Raw genomic sequence first — 18542 nt, forward strand, 5'->3', positions numbered from 1 at the left:
TTCTTTGGTTAAATTTATTTCTAAATATTTTATTATTTTTCATGCTATTGTATATGGAATTTTCTTAATTTCATTTTTGGACTGCTCATTGCTAGTGTATAGAAATGCAGCTGATTTTTGTTTATTGATCTTGTATTCTTCTGCTTTGCTAAACTTTTTATTAGCTCTAATAGTTTTTTTGTGTGTGGATTCTTTAGAGCTTTCTATGTCATCTTCAAATAGTGATAGTTACTTCTTACTTTCCTCTCTAAATGCCTGTTATTTATTTATTTAGCTTAGTTTTCCTGGTTCCTTTATTTCTTAAAATGTACTTTTAAATAAATACTTGCTATCCCAGCATGTCAAGAACAAGAAATTGACCCATATGCTTTCCTAAGAGTTTACAAAAGCCTCTTCTAGAGAAGAGAGCTGGGTCACGAGTGAGATCAGGGAAACACAGGGCTCACTCCAGTGGGAGTGTCTGCAGGGCTATTGTGTGGACTGGGGACTGGCTAGAAGGCAAAAATTTGGACAGATGGAATGATTACTCTGTGTTTTGTGCCTCTGACCTCATCAAGGTGTGCTGTCTGCCCTCAGGAGAGATCAAGGCAGACCACATCTGAGGGATGAAATGAATGTCCTCTGATCCAGGCAGTAGGCATGGGGAGAGAACGCAAACTTAGTCAGCCTGTGGTCAGAACGTCCAATTATAGGGAAGAATGGGGACAATTTATCTTCATTCAAACACCATTTCACTCACCAGAATGATAAAGGTGACAAAGATTAACAAGATTCAGTGTTGGCAAGAATACCGAGAAAAGGACACTTTCATATACTTTTCATGGAACAATACCACATATCTGAAGAATAATTTATCAATTCATAGGAAGAATTCTTGTTTCATTCAGACGATCTGTCCTCAGCTTAAAATGAGGTAAATTTGCACAAGAGATAGTAATGACGGCCCTCAATGTATCTGCCTCAAGTCATACCACTCCACTGTGGACAGTTGGCTGTGGTGGCATCATTGTCACCTTCACATCCTCCTGGGGATCTCCTTTGCCCCCTCTCTTATGCCAAATTCTACACCTTTCTCTTTCCTGGTTTACGTGGTTATTTTGGTGAAACACAACAACTAGAAGCTTCTTAAGAAAGACTGCAAGGAAGATAAAATCTTTTGGGGTTGTCCGTGTCTAAAGAAAGCTTTATCCTAATTTTCTATGGGAATGATGGCCAGGTTGAGTTAGATACCACCTTCTTTCAGAATTTTGATGGTTTTGCTCCATTATCTTCTGTCTTGCAGTGTTTCTTAAAAGAACCAAAGACGTTCTGATTCCTTTGCATGTTTCTTTTCCTTTGAGGAACCTTCTGGAATCTTTATTTCGTCCCCAGGGTTTTGAAATTCTAATGATGAGCCTTGGTGTGGGTCAGTCTTCATCCATTGGGCTGGACGTTTCGTGGCTTTAATCTGGAGTCTAATGTCTATCAGTTTTTTGGGAAATTGTTTGGAATGGTTGATTGATAATTCCTCCCCATTTCTTCTCTATTCTCTCTGTCAGGATCTCCCGTTATTCCATTATTAAACCTCCTGGATTGAATCCCTGATTTTCTTATCTTTTCTCTGCTATCTTATTTTTTCTTTCCTTATCTCTTTGCTCTGCTTTGTTTGCTTTCTTCAATTTTATCTTCTTTCCCTTCTGTTCAATTTTTTATTTTTGCTATCAGAATTTTTACTTCCAAGTGCTCATTTTTATTCTCTGAAAGTTCCTTTTTATAGCATATTGTTCTTATTTAATAGAAGCAATATGTTTTCTTATCCCTTGGAGGATATTAATAATATTTTGTTTTGCTTTTTAGTTCTTCTGCCTGCGTAGTCTGTTTCCACAGGTTGCTTTTTTCTCTTTCTCATTTAGTTTCTATCTCCCATGTTGGAGGCTTTCCTTGGCTGTCCAGTCAGCCTGTTGTCTGCTCATGATTACCTCTGAGATGATGATGAGACAGCCAGGGGCTAGGGAGCGGGGACTGGAGTGTTGTTTTTTAATGGGTACAGAGTTTCAGTCTGGGAAGATGAAAAAGTTTTGGAGATGGATGGTGGTGATGGTTGTCCTACAATGTGATTGTACTTAATGCCACTGACCTGTATGCTTAAAAATAGTTAAAATGGAAAATTCAATGTTGTATATTATACACACACACACCACACACACTCACACACACCCTGAGTGCTTGGGTTGGACTTACCAGTTTTGACAGCAGAGGGGTCTGACACATCTGTCAGTGTAGCTGCCCTGTGAGTCTACTCTCTAGCTTACCCAGTGTTGTGGTTGGTGTCTCTTGTGTTTTCTCTGACCTTGGAACGTTATGGGTTGATTTCATTTTTAAAAATCTCTTTACTGTAGTTTTCAGTGGCTTTTGAGTAGGAGACGATGTCAGATTCATGAGTTAAATTCATTATCTTATCCCAAAAGTTCTATGTTCATTTTTAAGAACTTTTAATATGAATTGATAAATTGTTCTCCAGATATGTGGTACTGTCCCATGAAGAGGGTATGAAAGTGTCCTTTCCTCTGTATCCTCACGAGCACTGGACCCTATTCATCTTTGTCATCTTTGCTGTTCTGATGAGTGAAAAATGGCATATCATTTTTCAATCTGCCTTTTTTGAATATTAGTGATGATGAACACTTTTTCCTATATTTAACTATATTTCTTGTTTAGAGATTTGCCTATTGATGACCCTTTATTCCTTTTTCTGTTGGAGTATTTATCTTATTGATTTATAAGAACTTTGTGTATATTGAGTAAACTCCTTTCACATTCATTTTAAAGGTACTTCTCTCAACCTGTGCTTTTCACTTTAATTTGTTTACAATATTTTTTGAAAAGCATAAATTTTATATTTCTCTAAGGTCAAAATAATTAGCTTTTTCCTTTTGATGATGTCCTAAGAAAGTAATTCCTTGTCCCTAGATGGTACAAATAGTCATATATGTTTTCTTATAGGCAAATATTTATTTTCGAAATAAATTCCAAATGGCTTAGATATTTTTCTATTAAGGTGTGAGAGTTTTAACACTGAGACCCTTGTCTCGAAGTGTGGTTATTTCACTTTGTTTCATAATCCATCCTTTAACCACTGATTTGAAATTTCCTGTTTTCATATGCTAAAATATTTTAGATTTGGAAACATTGAGGCTGAATCACATGAGGACTGATTAACTGGTTGTGGAGGGGGATAAAGAGGAAGGAGAAGGCAAGGAGGACTCCCAGGGTGCTGGCTTGGGTGACAGGACGGGTTTTGGTGCCACTCATTAAGAAAGAGAGTGTAATAGGAGTGGTGGGTTTGGGAAAGAACTGAGTTCACTTTTTGGATATATCGAGTCCAGCTTCCACAGGAAGCTTAGTGTGCCTTCCAAACTCAGGGGAGAATTTAACCATCAAGTTTTCCTTAAAATAATATTAGAAGTTTTTAAAATTTCTATTATTAAAATCTTTAGTACATTTTGTATAAGTCTTCTCAATAGTTTTTAAGTACTTTTTTAAAACTTCCCTCATTACCTTCTTTGTTCTTAAGCAATAGCATGTGGAGGAAAAAGTAGAATCAAATCCTGTGTGGTCTTGGCCAAGGCACTTAACTTTTCTGATCTTGAGTAAATTGAGAATATGGTGGCTTTTATGCAGGGTTTAAATGGTAATGTTTAAAGGTAATGTTTGTACAAGTCCTGCCTGTATACTAAAGGATGTTACTATTGAATGTGCTAGTGGTACTATTTGATTCACTGGCTCCAGCTCATTCCTCAACATTCTACTTCTGTGTCACCCCCACTGGGAAGCCTTCCTGGATTTCCCAGCTGTGGCTGGGTTGTAGTCCCCTAGCCTCTGCTCCCTGGGCACCAGTGTGTGTTTTGGCTCAGTGCCTAGCATGTTGCTTCCGTGTACTTGCCCATCTCTAAACTATAAGACCCTCAGGGGCAAGAACCATGGCTCCCTCTGTGCTCTATTCCCAGGCCTTGCACACTGCTAAGTCATAGTGATTGCTGAGGATGTTCATTTAAGTTGCATATGTGCAAAGTTTTTTTTTTACTTCCACTGGCATCGTCCTGGGAGTTTCTGTATCTGGCATCGTTATAGATATTTTGGCTTGAACACTACATGTGTTTTGCTTTGGATCTCAAAAACCGCCCGTCTCCCGTAATCATCGCTCGAGTGTCTTGGTGATCTGGACAGCTGCATACCTTGTCACTAATACTGCCCTGTGGAGCGAGCACACTGATCAGCCTCTTCTCTCTGTTGGTGTGTTCAAAGGTTGATAGCAGGATGGCTGGAGTTAGAAAACTTTTTTGAGTGGAAGGTTATCCCCTTTGGACTTCTAAAAGGGCCTCTGGAGAAGGCACGGTGGCATTGTTGGCTTTTCTTCTTGGTTTATAATTGCAGAGATATGAGAAGTCTTGTGTTCCAGGAAGATAACATTTTTCCTGTGTTGTTAAGGCTCCGAGTGAAGTAGCCAAGAGACACCTTGTTATCACACAGTTACGTGCTGGGCCAGGCCTCCTTACTGGAACATCACCTGCCTTTCCCCATGCCTGTAAGGGCCTTTCTAATCAGAAATAATACTTGTTTTGATCCCCAACCAGATCACTGCCATGCGACAGCATTTGTTCTGTGAGTCTGTAATCACAACGGGGTCGTGCATTTACATTTCTCCTTGTGTATTTAGGCCATGGGGAGGAGAGGATGAGAAGGGCTATGTATATCTTTATACAGAAGATAGTGTGAGAACCCCAGCTAAAGCTTCATATAACTGGCTTTAAAAACACTAACAGGGGCAGGCCCCGTGGTGGAGTGGTTAAAGTTCCTGCACTCTGCTTCGGCAGCCCAGCGTTTTGCCGGTTCAGATCCTGGGCGCAGACATGGCACTGCTCATCAAGCCATGCTGAGGCGGCATCCCACATGCCACAACTAGAAGGACCCACAACTGAAAATATACGACTATGTACCAGGGGGCTTTGAGGAGAAAAAGGAAAAAATAAAAATCTTTTTTAAAAAATATAGCAATACAACAAAACCTTGTTATTTTGAAATAATTATAAATTCACAAGAAGTTGCAAAAGTGCACAAGAGGTCTTCAGTACTCCTCACTCAGTTTCCCCTAACAGCAGCATCTTGCAAAACTCTAGTACATCTCCACAACAAGGAAATTGACTTTGGTACAATCTACAGAGCTTATTCTGATTTCACCAGTTTAAGATGCACGTACGTGTGTGTGTGTGTAGGTAGGTGTGTGTAGGTAGTTCTATACAATTTTGTCACATGTATAGATCCCTGTAATCACCACAATCGAGATACAGAACTATCCTATCACCAGGAAGCTCCCCATGCTACCCCTTTATAACCACACCCAACTCCCACCCCCTCCCTAACTCCTGACAACCACTAATCTGTTCTCCATCTCTGTAATTTTGTTATTTCAAGAATGTTCTGTAAATTGAACCACACAGTGCATCACCTTTGTGACTGACTTTTTACGCTCGGTGTAGGTCCCTTGTGCTCCATCCAAGTTGCAGTGTGCACCAAACGCTGGTCCCTTTGTGAGTTCTGCATGGTGCTCTGTGGTGTAGGTTTCCCACAGTTGGTTTAACACTTTGCCTGTTGAAGGGCATTTGGGTTGTTTCAGTTCAGAGTTTTTACAAGTAAAGGTGCTATGAACATTCATGTACAGATGTTTGTGTGAAAGTAAATTTTCATTTCTCTGGGATAAATGCCCAAGAGTAGAATTGCTTGGTCTTGTAGTAAATGCATGTTTAAATGAGCTTTTTTGGTCATTTGTTCCATTTATGTGACATCCCTTCTAAAAATATCTAATTTTTAATCTTTCAGCCCAGCCTCCAGTGGAAGAAAATTTTGTGTTTTGGCCTCAGTGACCATGACTATGGCACCAAGAGGAATGGGTTACATTCCAGCAGAACCAGGAGTAATTCAAAAAGTGTGTTCAGCTTTGTCCTGGTGATCAGACTTTGGATTCTCATTAGATAGGAAGCCAACACTACAAGAATGCTAGAGGGTCTGACACAACCCATAGATGGGAGTGAGGCTGGGCAAGGGGAAGTCAGACCAGGGACTCAAACACTGCCAGGGTTCTCTGTCCTGGGTCTCTGCTTCTCTGAACCTCTCCTTCCCCTGTCACCTGTGAAGACTGGCCACCTCCAGTTCTCCAGGTCATCTGGAGTGAAATATGGCTGCAGAGATGGCCCAAAGTTGATGCCGTAGTTACAGCTCCAGCCATTGGAGAGGGACAGGACATGTCTCCAAGCGAATCGCAGGGAAGGGAAATAGTGCTCTCATCTGGGTCAGATGCCCGTCCTTGGACCTGTCAACTGTAGGCGGGAGGGAAGGGTATGCACAGAACCATCACACCTCAATAACCGTGAGGGGAAGCTCCAGAAAGGGAAGGAGCTGGGTGGACAAGCACATCATGGACTCCCAACGTTGTGACAACATTATGGGGATTCACACTTGGGGTTCCCACAAGTTGGGGAAACAAGTGAGGTCTTTGTGAATGAAGGATGTGGCACTTGAGTTGGACCATGAGAAATGGTTAGAATTTGGACGTGTGGAAATGGGAGCAAGCGGCAGTGCAGGGAAGTACATGACTAGAGATCTAGAGGCAGAGAAGCTTGGGGCATATAGAGAGAAGTGTCCAGGTGGGATTCGCTGTGTAAGAGTTGACAGGTAGATTGGAGTTTCAGAGAAAGAGTCCCAGTCAGAGGTAGAGGGTCTTGCTGGGCCACAGAGTTGAGGAGCAACAGTGTGAACAGGCAAGTCTTTCCGTTCTCTGACAATGCCGTGCAGCCTCAGAGCAAGAGGGATGGCAAAGCCTCGTTGAACAGTCCAGCCCAGGATGGGGATCAGCGAGGCTGATAGGGGTAAGATGGAAGGAGAGGTGGAGCAAGGAAGCTCAGGGGTTGGTCGAAATAGTTGTCAGGAAGGCTAGACATGGCCATTTTCACCTTCGTTCCTTGAAGAGCAGTGTTGGAGGTTTAATCTTATTTTATTGGAAAAGTGAGGAGGGTACTTGAATTGGCAGTGATACAAGTGTCTTTTGATCACTTTAGCTGGGAGCTCTGGTTGCCTCCTGGGCAGAGGCTCTTTGGCCTCAGGCTGTGCTGCACGGTCTGGGGTGGGGGTGCCTGTGCCGAGACTGGCACACAACAAGAGCATACCCTTTAGCCCTATAGGGCGGGATGCTGCCTTCTGAATCATGAGGGCTAGGTCCTGCCTGGCCACTCATTTCCTTCCCTTACACACATGGGAAGACAGTCGGCTGTCTGGCTTCAAGGGAGTCTGCTAGTTAATTACCCCTGCAGCACGTCCAGGGACCCTGGTGGGGTCAGTGCAAATGCAGAGCTAGCGTGAAAAAGCCATTCCTGGGCACAGCTCCATGTTGCTAACTGAGCAGAAGTCTCTTTGGGTCTTGACAACACGGTCTGACACTGGGAGAGGGTCATTGATTTCCATTTTTAAAAAGAAGTTGAAGTTTGGAGAGAGAAGCGCCTTAGCCGTGGCAGTTCTGCAGCCGGAGCTTCCAGGAGCTGAGCTCCAGCTCAGCATCCTCGTCCTGGAACCAGGACTCTCTGGCCTCCTCCCCCTAAAGCTTCCACCCTTCTGTGCTTCCCCCTCCCTTCCCCACATCCCTCCTACACCCTTACCAGAGTCATGTCTTTGTTTCCCAAGATATCTGTACTCTCCCTTCACCTAGATAAAGCTATACACATAATAAAAAATGAATAACAATTTTAACAATTATTGAGTGCTTGCTGTGGTCCAGGCACTGAGCTCCTTGCAGGCACTATTTTAAGTACCCAAAACAGCCCTATTGGGTAGGGATGGTTATTATCCATATTAACTATTTACCCTGACGTCATGCCTCATGCAGCAACTTAAGGTGAATGCTCCTGACCAGGTGTGTCACTGCCTCCCCCCGTGCCCCCACTCAATGTAAGTGCACACAAATGCGCTCGGCCCCCATGATAACCTCCTTCTTTAAGATCTTTCCATTTCATTCTTTTTCTGGCTCAAAACATTCCTGCCCTGTGCACTCTCTGTGTGTATCTAAAATCAGCAGTGCTTTTGCAGGTCTTCAGTCGCAGTGAGTGTGAAGTGTGAGCATGTCAGGTGTGAGGGGGTTGGTGTTAGCAGGGCTGCCGTTTGGCCAGCATGCTCTGGTGTGGCATTCCTGCTCACATCTGTTCTGACGGTCATTGCCTATCTTTGCCTGTTATGTATCTCGATAGTCTCCCCTGGGCCAGAAGAGACATGTTAGCTTCTGCAGGCCTTTCGGACCCTAAGAAAAGCTACTATTTATAGAATACTTTCTGCTACAAAACACCTTAACACACACCATTTTTTGTGAGCATTTGTAAGCATCATCTTTGTGCATGGGATCCACTCTGCCTTTGACCTTGGAGAATCCAGGGCTCTGAGTACAGAGGTCCCCAAATGCTGGAGAAGGGTGGACTGACCAGTTATTCCATTCCTGGCTGCCAAGTGTGTTTAAAGGAAACTCGAAGAAGTGAACAGGTGCCAAGGTGTGACCCTGTTCTCTCCAGGGCTTCACGTTTCTTGTTTGCTGTTTTGCTCCCCCCACTCCCCTTAATGGCTGTGACTTTTGCTATTTCAAGGAGGAGGTTTGCCAGCTTCAGAGCATTCAGGGTCAGTATTGCAGTAAGTAAGAAACGTAGTGAAAGAAAAACACACTCCAGCTTGTAGACAAATTTGATCGCTTATATTCGCATGTTATTATTAGAATCAGCTGCAAATACCAGACTTTCAACTGCCTTTGATGGGGCCAGATGGGGGAGTGCTCTTTTAATTTGGGGTAACAACTTGGAGGCACCACCCGTAGGCATTATGATGTTCCCCTGTTGGTTTGGGCCACTTTTATTTATTTTTAAAGGTGAGATTTAAATGGAAGAAAGTGGAGAGGAATTTTTTAACAAAGGAATTGGAAGCAGAGATGGCCTTCATTTTCAAAGCGCCTCTCATGAATGCACAACTCCGTGTGATATATTTAGTTTAACACTTTGGTATTTTGCTCCTCACCTCTCTCTTCTTGCTTCTTTTCGTCTTTACTTTCTTTTGTCCTTGCTTTGATCTCACTATGGAATCGCCTTTAAAATGCTTTCATACACAGCAAAAACATCCCTTTTCAATCTCCCCCATTCTTCTGAAGTTTCTTGCTCTCGCCTCTTTTTTGCTCCCATAGTCAGAAAATGCATTATTTAAGCCCACAAAGCTGAGAGATGCTCAGAGACTGACATACGCATTATAGCCACCTTCAGTGTTTTTTATCCTGCATTTTTACATGCTCACTTCCTCTTCATTGATGTTCTTAGAGGCCAGGATTTCAGAGACAGACAATGGAGGTGGGACCATGACTCTGTGTCACTGCTGTCCCTTCAGAGTTTGGTGGAGGAGTTTGAAGCCCAGCAGGTTCTCCTGGATTCTCTGTCCCTTTGGAGCCTCTCCATCAGCCAGTGGAGTTCTTTGGAGAGGGCTGACCACTGTCAGTGGACAGCTGCCTAGAAAGGTAGATGCATGTGCCAAAGCCAAAGCAGACGTGTGGGTGCTTCCGAGTCACAAAGAGAGCCGGGTCCAGGACGAGCCTGGGTCAGGCCTTGACTTCTGATGTGCAAGGTACAGTTCCACATGAGCAGGTGAACAACTTCAGATTTCACAGCACTGCGTCCACAGGAATCAGAGGCAGAATGACAAGGAGCACAGGCTTGTCACTTACAAGCTGTGTGACTTTCGGCAAGATCCTTACTGTCTCCGTGCCACCCATAAAATGGGGATAATAATACCACTTGCCTTAGAGAGTCATTACGAGGGTAAAAAGAGTTCATATAGGTAAAGCGATTACAACAGTATGTGGCACCTAATTAGGACTCGATAAATGTTAAAACAAAAATTGTGGAATGTTATGAATTTGCAAGATAGATTATTCTCTGGTTAAATATGAAAGGGGAGCTACTCTGAATAGTGTCCTGGAACCTTTCATAATTAGCTGACATTTTTAGTCAGCTGCTTAGCAATTTGGGGATATAAATATTTCATTATAGGCACAGACAAGCATAGTATTTGAAATGTTTGAGAAGTAGTGATTGTCAGCAAAGAAGGATCTTTGTATTCATGAAGTCAGCCTCACCAGGGCACACTCCCATGAAGCTAACGAAGCTTGCTCTTTGGGGCCCCCCCTCTTGCATGGCCCCTTCGAGGCCCTCTGGGGGGGCCCTAACAGTGTGTTCACGTGGCCATGTGTTTCTGTAAAATTTACAAAAGAGACGTGTTTTTTCTTTTTCTTAAAGAAGATCCTCCAAACTGTATAAACTTCTAGTCCCGCAAAACCCAGATTCATTTTTGGAACTTACTATCTCCGTTTGACAAATGAGAAACCCATATGTTGCATGACCAGGATATACAACCAGGTTTATCCCCCTTCGCTTTTTCAATCTTAAAAGATAATTTTAAAAAATGCATTATTGGAGCTGGCCCAGTGGCATAGCGGTTAAATTCAGCACGCTCTGCTTCAGCAGCCTGGCTTCATGGGTTCAGATCCTGGGCGCAGACGTACACTACTCCTCAGCCCACATACAGAATAGAGGAAGATTGGCACAGATGTTAGCTCAGGGAAAATCTTCCTCAAGCAAAAACGGGGAAGATTGGCAAGAGATGTTAGCTCAGGGTGAATCTTCCTCGCCAAAAAAAAAAAAAAAAACAAAACTTATTGGTCTTTGTATGGCCACTTTTATGCATTTGGTTGGTTGGTTATTTGAAGCATAAAGATATTCTCAGGCATACCTGAAAATCTAGGTAAAACACCTAGACTTAATTAAAACATTAAGTCTATTTTTTGTGTTCTTTCTATGGCATCATAGCTCATTCTCACGTAAAAAACATCTCATAAAAAAAAGCACTGCAGAAGTGTAGGGCATCATGACTAGTGGCTGTGCTGAACTCTGGGTGAAAGACCATGTTTTTCCCATGCTATCGTAAGGCCCCAAGCACAGTGAGCTGGAAGTTTCCATGAGGGATGAAGGAAGGCTGGCGTCAGGGGAGCCTGGGGGTGTGAACAGATCCAAGAGCTGAATCCTCCCCTCAGAGAGGCCAGAGCCCCCTTCACTGAGTCTGGAGGAGCTTTGGGAATAAGCTTCCCGTCAGCCAGATAACCAAAGAAGATCAGAAAAGCGAATGAGCAGCAGAACATGGAATCAGATCTTGAGCGAGGCCTAGGGGTTTAAATTCACATTCAGAGAAACATTTTACCTCTCCCTTCCACCTTCAAAATTGACAGGGCTCACAGACACAAAAGGCCACATATTGTATGATTCCATTTTTATGAAATATCCGAAAGAGGCAAATTTATGGAGATAGAAAGCAGGTTAGTGGTCTCCAGGGGCTGGTGGGGGCAGGAAATGGAGAGTGACTACTTGTGGGTGTAAGGTTTGTGTTCAGGGTGATGAAAAGTTCTGGAACTAGATAGTGGTGGTGGTTGCACTATATTGTGAATGCACTTAATGCCACTGAATCGTATGCTTTTAAATGGTCAATTTTATGTTGTATGCATTTTACCACAATAAGAAAATGAAAATAATATCAACCAGTGCTGTCAAGAAGTTTTGGATTTGTGTGAGAATCATCTGGAGTGCTGGTCAACCCCAAATGCCCACTAAATTAGAAACTCTTAGGGCAGGCCTGGGAACCTGCATTTCCACAAGCTCCCAGGTGATTCCCAGGTAGGCACCACATTTTGAGGAACACTGACTTCGAGGCAGGCATTTTTCGTTTTTTATTTTTTTAATTGGAACATGCCATATGTGCTAATTTCATCCCAGCTGTCACAACCCTCGCATTCCCAGCTAGCGCATGCCCAAAACTCGGCAGCTGCTTGCAGGGAGAAGTGTTGGTAATAAATGACTTTGGTGGTGACAGTGACGCTGATGGTGCCAAATGTCGCATTGGTAGAATTGTAGAGCCAGTAGTAGTAGTAAGATGAATAATGGGAGTGAGAGCAAATGCCAGAAACATATGGGATCCTGGTCAAGCAATTGACCTAATTGTGAGGTTGCTCCGTGCAGAGTGGCCAGCAATGAGGATCCCAGTTTTGGAAGTGGCAAGACAGACCCTCACCATGTAGACTGAAGCCATCTCTAAGAGCTCAATCTTTCAGACAAGGCAGGATAAGAAGGCCCAGGCAGTGGGAAATGCAGAGATGGGCAGTGACAACACTGGGATTCTGGAATGTCTGCTCAGTTAGGACGAGTCCTATTGTGCACACAGGGGCTAATTCCTCACAGATGGGGTTGGGTAGGGGGCCAGCTCTAAGCAGAAGCTACTCAAAAGTGCGTTCACCAGAAAATCCAGCAACGGCCTCTTGGAGCTTGTTACAAATACAAGTTCTTGGGTCACGCCCCAGACCTACTGGTGGTTTTGATGCAGGTTAAAGTTTGAGAAACACTCATCTAAGCTTAGACTGATTCTCCTGAGTCGCCATTCTTGAGGGAGAATTAGAATATTCACAAGTCTCCACATCAAGACTTGGTAATTGTGTGAGTTGAGAGGTATCGACGTGGCGTGTGTGTGGTACAGATGTGGTACATGTGTGTGGACCGAGGTTCAGGCACTGGTTTTGAGAGCAGGTGGAGATGAGTCAGCTAGGTCAACGCTTGCTTCTGAGCAAAGCTGAGAGACATGGACTAGACGAACAGTTTATTCTCTAATATCCGTGAAAGCACAGGATCTAGATATAATTCTGTAATAATGGTTTTTGCTTTAGTTCTCACTGTTTGTAACTTTCTTGTTGCCAATATGTACTCTTTAAGCCTGGATGGCAGGTGTTTCTTTTATTGTTAAGGAGCAGATATATCTGCCTTCTGGTCCCTCTGATCACGGGCAGTGTTTGCTTCTTCCCTCTTGACTTCCCCAAATGCTATTGCCCAAACCTTAAGAAACACAAGGATTCCCAAATGGGTCTAGACCAATATATTATGAATTTTATAAAACACTGGAAGGTAACACGTATTTTTGCAGAGATGAATGAGTTTTTGTTTTCTTCTCTGAGTTTGTTGGTGAGAAAAATCTTATGTAAACTATTTTTCTTACTGTTATTATAGTGTCCAAGAATGGTTTCATCTGTTAAGGATGCTGAAGGATCTTAGGTGATGGGTGTGACATTTCTTTCCACTGTCAGGTTGGGGCTTCGTTTCCTTCCCTGGTGAGCCTGGGGGCCTTGTTTTTCACTTGGTTAACTTGTAGGCTCTCTCACTATAAGGCAATTTCCAAATCTCAACCCCTCAGTGCCTTCAGGCTGTCACAGTTGTGTTCCACTAGGACCAGCCTTTCTGGAGGTCTCTCCTGATCTGTCCTGCTCATCCACTTCTCTCGATGCTAACCTGTCCCCACAGGGCTCACCTGCCTCCAGAAGGGAATTCTTTTTTTCTCACTGGTCCCATCAGGAACTTACTATTTGTCTAGATCAATGGCCCTTTCTCAGCTCTCATTTTCTCTAATACATTTGACTTTCCTGACATTGGGTGTGGAGTAACTTTGTGAGAACAAGAATTGTGCATTTTCAGCCACGTAGCCTCTCCGTAAATAGCTGTAAAGTGAATGCGCATGTCCTCCTTTGGAAGCTCTGCCCTCAGGGTGATTCTGCCCCTGTGACGCTGTTTGTAGCCTGTCTTGTCCTCTGGCTCTTCTTTCTGTCTCCTCCGTGCACGTGTTCCCCGAGGTGTCGTTCTAAGGCTTCCTCACTCCATCTCCTGAAGCGCTCGCCCTCTCTTATGCCATCGTCTCTCGCTGACGTGTCCCTGGCACTCTGTGCCCTTTCTTCTCCGCTCTGGACCGTTATCTTGATTCAGCAGTCAAACCCTGAATGTCTGCTGCCACCTCAGCCTGTCCCCAGGTGAACTCATCAACTTGCTCTTCCCTGTCTCTTCTTGTTCTCTTTTCTACTTAGTGTCATCTTCCCAGGTGCCCAGGGAGACCCTAGTCATTCTGTCGCCTAAGAAGATCTAATTTCATACTTAGATTATTTTGCTGTGTGCTTGTGTATTCTGGAATAGTGAGAGCACACGTCAAACCTTCTGCTTCCCTCCAACACTATCTCCTCCATGAACACCACCAGCCAGAATGCTTTCTCCTTTTGTGACCCCTCCTAGTACTTTCCCTCTATGGCCATTTTTCTTTGGCTATTACGTCCATTTTCCTTGTAATACCGAATGTTGTAATTTTTTGAACGTATCTCCTTAACTAGGTTGCCAACATCTTAAGGGAGCACTTGTGTCCGAATTGATTCTTAATCCAGGCAAAGGCACAACCCAATACCTTATGAGGTACAGAATCACACACAGGGACTGGGAAGAGAAGCCTGATCAGTGTCACTTGTTCTTAAACCCTCCTAGTTGGATGGTGGCATCTCCCTCAGTGTTCCCATGAAAGGCCATAGGTCGTCACTTGAGTTGTTTGGAACAATGTGCCCCTGAACTTTGTAAGGGCGAGCATACCCCTATACAGTGGGCCCCAGACTTTAAAATGATATTGACTAGCTAGAAAGACAAGTTGTTGTTCACAGAAAGTTATAAAATTGATCCATTTGATATTATTAATAGACCAATTATAATTAGAAATAACCTTTGTTGAATGCATATCAAGGGCTTTATATAGAACATCTCATTTATTCTTAACAGCCAGAGGGCTCATACCAAATGATTAGGCATTATCCTTTTATCCCTTTATACTTTTCAAAGCTCTTTAATATCTCAGTAGCTTTGATATGTAGAAGGCCAGTGATAGTGGACCACACTCTCTTTTGCCAAATTTGTAGATGCCTGTCGCCCTCTTTCTCCTAAAGTCTCAGTCACAACCACTGAACAAATGAGGAAACCACTTGACCCTTAGACATGGTGACTGGCATGGCCAGGAGCTGACATCTAGTTGCTGGGCAGAGCCACGATGGGGTCCCAGGTCACCTGGCAGCTAAAGGTTAGCAGCACCTGCAGGTCCCCTGGTATGGTGGTCAGCACTCAGAATGTTCTCCCTGAACTTATGGAGATTCCCAAGATTCCTTCCATCATGGACCACCCTTAATGAGTGGGCAGTATTCCCACTGTATCATTCCGTGGGTGCTATGCCCAGGCATGGTCCATTGCCTTCCTTGGCATGTCCCTTCGTCTCCTGCCCACCCGCCCAGCACTTACGGGGAGTAAATGAAAACCAAGAAGGCATGGCCTGCCCAACCTTCTTGCTAGAATTGTGGCTCCAGGAAATTTACTTAACAGACAGGAAAACCCACCAACATTCAGTCAGTAGTTGGTTTCCAGTAGCTGAGAATTCTTTAGGCCACTCTAGTCCATTTACTTGGTTATCCTTCTTACTCCCAGTGAGTGAAGAAGCAGAGGGTCCCATATCCTGGCCTCTCCACCAGGCCCCTCTCCGGCTCTGGGATGATGACAAAGATGATAGCAGTGCCCGCGAACACGTAAATGACAGAATCACTGTCTGTGTGTGCCAAGCATGTGCGAAGACTGTCCTATGCATTTTGAGCTCAGTGGTTCTCGAAGTGTGATTCTCCACATCAGAGCACGGGCGCCCCAGAGTCTGGTTACAAGAACAAATACTCGGGCCTGACCCAAGACCTTCTGAAAATGAAACTCTGAGTGACGGCCCCGGTAGTCAGTTCTAACACCTCCAGTGTTACAACACTGCGCCCTGCAGTTTGAGAACCATAGTTCTAGTTTACAGGACTATTTTTACCATCTTGGGCGCAGCTTCCTCAGGTTCCCTCGGCTGCTCTGAAATCTCTGTTCAAGTACCCTATGTGGAGGGAATGAGGGAAGATAATTACTAATACCAGCTATTCAAGGTTGAGTGTTTCCACTCTGCCAGGGATAATGCTAGGCATTCTGTGTACATTGACCGTTTAATCCTCACCACAACCCTATGAGGTCCACACTATTCTTATCATCCCCCTGCTGTGGATGCAGAAATCGAGGCACACGTTCATTGGCTAACCTGCTCCGGGTCTCTCAGGTAATCAGTGGAAGCACTGGGATCTGAATTCAGGGTAGTCTGACTCGGGTCTGAACACCCAGCCACACGCTGTACCTCCTGAGAGGTTTCTGCCCCCTCCCCGACCAGGTTCTGGTTTTTTCTCCTTTCCAAACTAATGCCCCCCTGTATTAGTTTGCTAGGGCTGCCATAATAACCTCAGACTGGGTGGCTTAAACAATAGAGCTTTATTTCTCACCTTTCTAGGGGCTGAAAATCCAAGATCAAGGCGTCAGCAGTTTTGGTTTCTCCTGGGGCCTCTCTCCTTGGTTTGCAGATGGCCGCCTTCTTGCTGTGTCCTCGTGTGGTCTTTCCTCTGTGTGCCTGCCCCTGGTGGCTGTGTGTGTCCAAATCCCCTCTTCTTGTAAGGACACCAGTCAGACTGGATGAGGGCCGCCCTAACAGCCTCGCTTAACTCAATCCCCTCTTTACAGGCCCTCTCTCCAAATATGGTCACATTCGGAGGGTCTGGGGGTTAGGGCTTCAACAGATGAATTTTGGGGGCACACAGTGTTCAGCCCATGACACTCTCGTTGTCCTTATCCATGCCTTTGGCTGACAGGAACTGTGTCATGTCTGTCTACCCTTGGAGACTCTCTCACCCTCATCCTCTGTGTTTTTTCCTGGGTCACATGGCTGCAGCCTTCCCAAGGACGGCAGCCATGACGTAGAGAGCTCAGCCTCCACATGTGCTGCAAATGTATAGCTTTAATTTGCTAAAAGTTGCCGTGTACAACTAGGAAGTGAGGGGTCTGTACAACATCTATAAATACAGCCTTTTTGGTTTTCTCTAGAGTGAAGTCAGAGAAAGTATTAAAGTATTGTTTGCGGACTTGTGCCTGCCTCACCTGGGCTGCTCCTGGACTCCATGAGTGACCTATAGCATGAGACTCTCCAAGGGCGGACCCTTGGAGTGGGCGTATCCAAGAATCGCCTCTCCGTCAGCCACTCCCCCTCCTACATCTGGTGATTCTTATATACAGAAAGGTGTCGACTTTTATGTCTGTGGAGTTAGACACAGCTGGCCTGTGTTTCAGCTCTCCCGTTACTAGGTGTGTGACCTTGGGATGGGTTAGCCTCCCTAAGACTGCTTTTTAATTTGCAAAGTGGAATTAATCTAGTTAATTAATGGAATTTATCTGGCAACTTCCTAGGGTTGCCATAAGGATTAAATTACAGCATATTAATAAAGTACTTTATACCACCTGCTTGTTGCAGAAGGGAGAGTGTTCGGTCTCTGGTACCATTACTTCGGCCACCATGATAGCATTTCTGCTACTGGACAAAGATTTCTTTTGCATCCTAAAACCAAAGCACAAGCCCTATTAGCATTGCATCTGGTGCGTGGCTATGGGTCTGGAGCACCCAGGACACATACTGTAAATACCAGATATGCGCAGATGGAAAAGCCCATATAGAAGTTGATAAACAGGACCCAGGAGACAGTGGGTGGACAGGAATGCTAGCCAAGGAAGGAGGAAGGGGCACAAAGAAAGGAAATCCCAAAGGTATCTGCCAGCCTGCAGCAGCCATAAAAGCCAGACCTAGATTCTCTCCGGCTGCATGCCTTGGACACAGGAAGAACATTGCTATCCTCAGTTGGTATGTCAGGGGTCTCTTCTGACTCTCACACCGACTGAGTTGTCTTTTCTACTAAAATTAGTAACATGCAAACTTTTCTGCAATCTCTGAATTTCCTGAAGTTCTCTAGGCATCCCAATGGGTTGGACACACATTTGAAATGACGTGTTTATGGACCTCCTTGTGTCTTGTCATTTGCAGAGGAGCTGAAGGCCCCCTTGGAAGAGTATGTCCACAAACGCTACCCCGGGCTGGTGAAGGTTGTCCGCAATCAAAAAAGAGAGGGCCTGATCCGAGCTCGCATCGAGGGCTGGAAGGCAGCCACCGGCCAGGTCACTGGCTTCTTTGATGCCCACGTGGAATTCACTGCTGGCTGGTAGGTCACAAGCTGAACCCTAAGAGCACTGAGGACCTGCAGTGTGGTCAGAAGGGGCTAGAATCTGGGAGGTGGGGAACTTTACATGTTTCCCCAGGAGCCACTGGAAGAATGGAGAATGGGTGGTTGAAGAAGAAAGTGAGACCATAGTCTGGGATAAAACTGGAAAGCATGAAGAAATTGTCTGCTGTCTACTCAGTCTGTCATCATTGTTGTCATAGTCATCATCATCACTGTTAAAATTCTCGGTTAAAATGATGTATTAGTTGGACAGAACTCAAGATAATCCTTGCTAAGTGGACAAGACAGTCATATTTCCATACTTCTCTTTTCCTACTTTGCTTGTTCCCTTTTCTGGGGAGGATGGTTAACCATTATTGTGAGAAAAGAGATCCATTTATAATTCCATCTACTCAGCCAAAGCTTCCCAGAACGTATAGGATTATCCTTAGCATCATTTGGAGGAAGGGAAGGGTTTATCTCTGCAAGTGTGGCCTGCAGT

General features: G+C 44.4%; 1 protein-coding gene across 4 annotated transcripts in view; it reads left to right on the forward strand.

Moving 5' to 3' along the window:
* Nucleotides 1-18542, forward strand: part of GALNT17 (polypeptide N-acetylgalactosaminyltransferase 17) — a 456488-nt gene that overhangs the window by 212572 nt on the left and 225374 nt on the right. For 3 of the 4 annotated variants that reach the window (XM_023655509.2, XM_070231763.1, XM_070231762.1), the window contains one exon: nucleotides 17866-18040. In XM_023655509.2, coding sequence (XP_023511277.1) covers nucleotides 17866-18040 — 175 coding nt within the window. Of the gene's footprint in view, nucleotides 1-17865; nucleotides 18041-18542 lie in introns of those variants that run through there. The other variant, XM_070231764.1, reaches the window with a different exon arrangement.

This window comes from Equus caballus, chromosome 13, assembly GCF_041296265.1.
Source record: "Equus caballus isolate H_3958 breed thoroughbred chromosome 13, TB-T2T, whole genome shotgun sequence".
NCBI classification, from domain to species: Eukaryota; Metazoa; Chordata; class Mammalia; order Perissodactyla; family Equidae; genus Equus; species Equus caballus.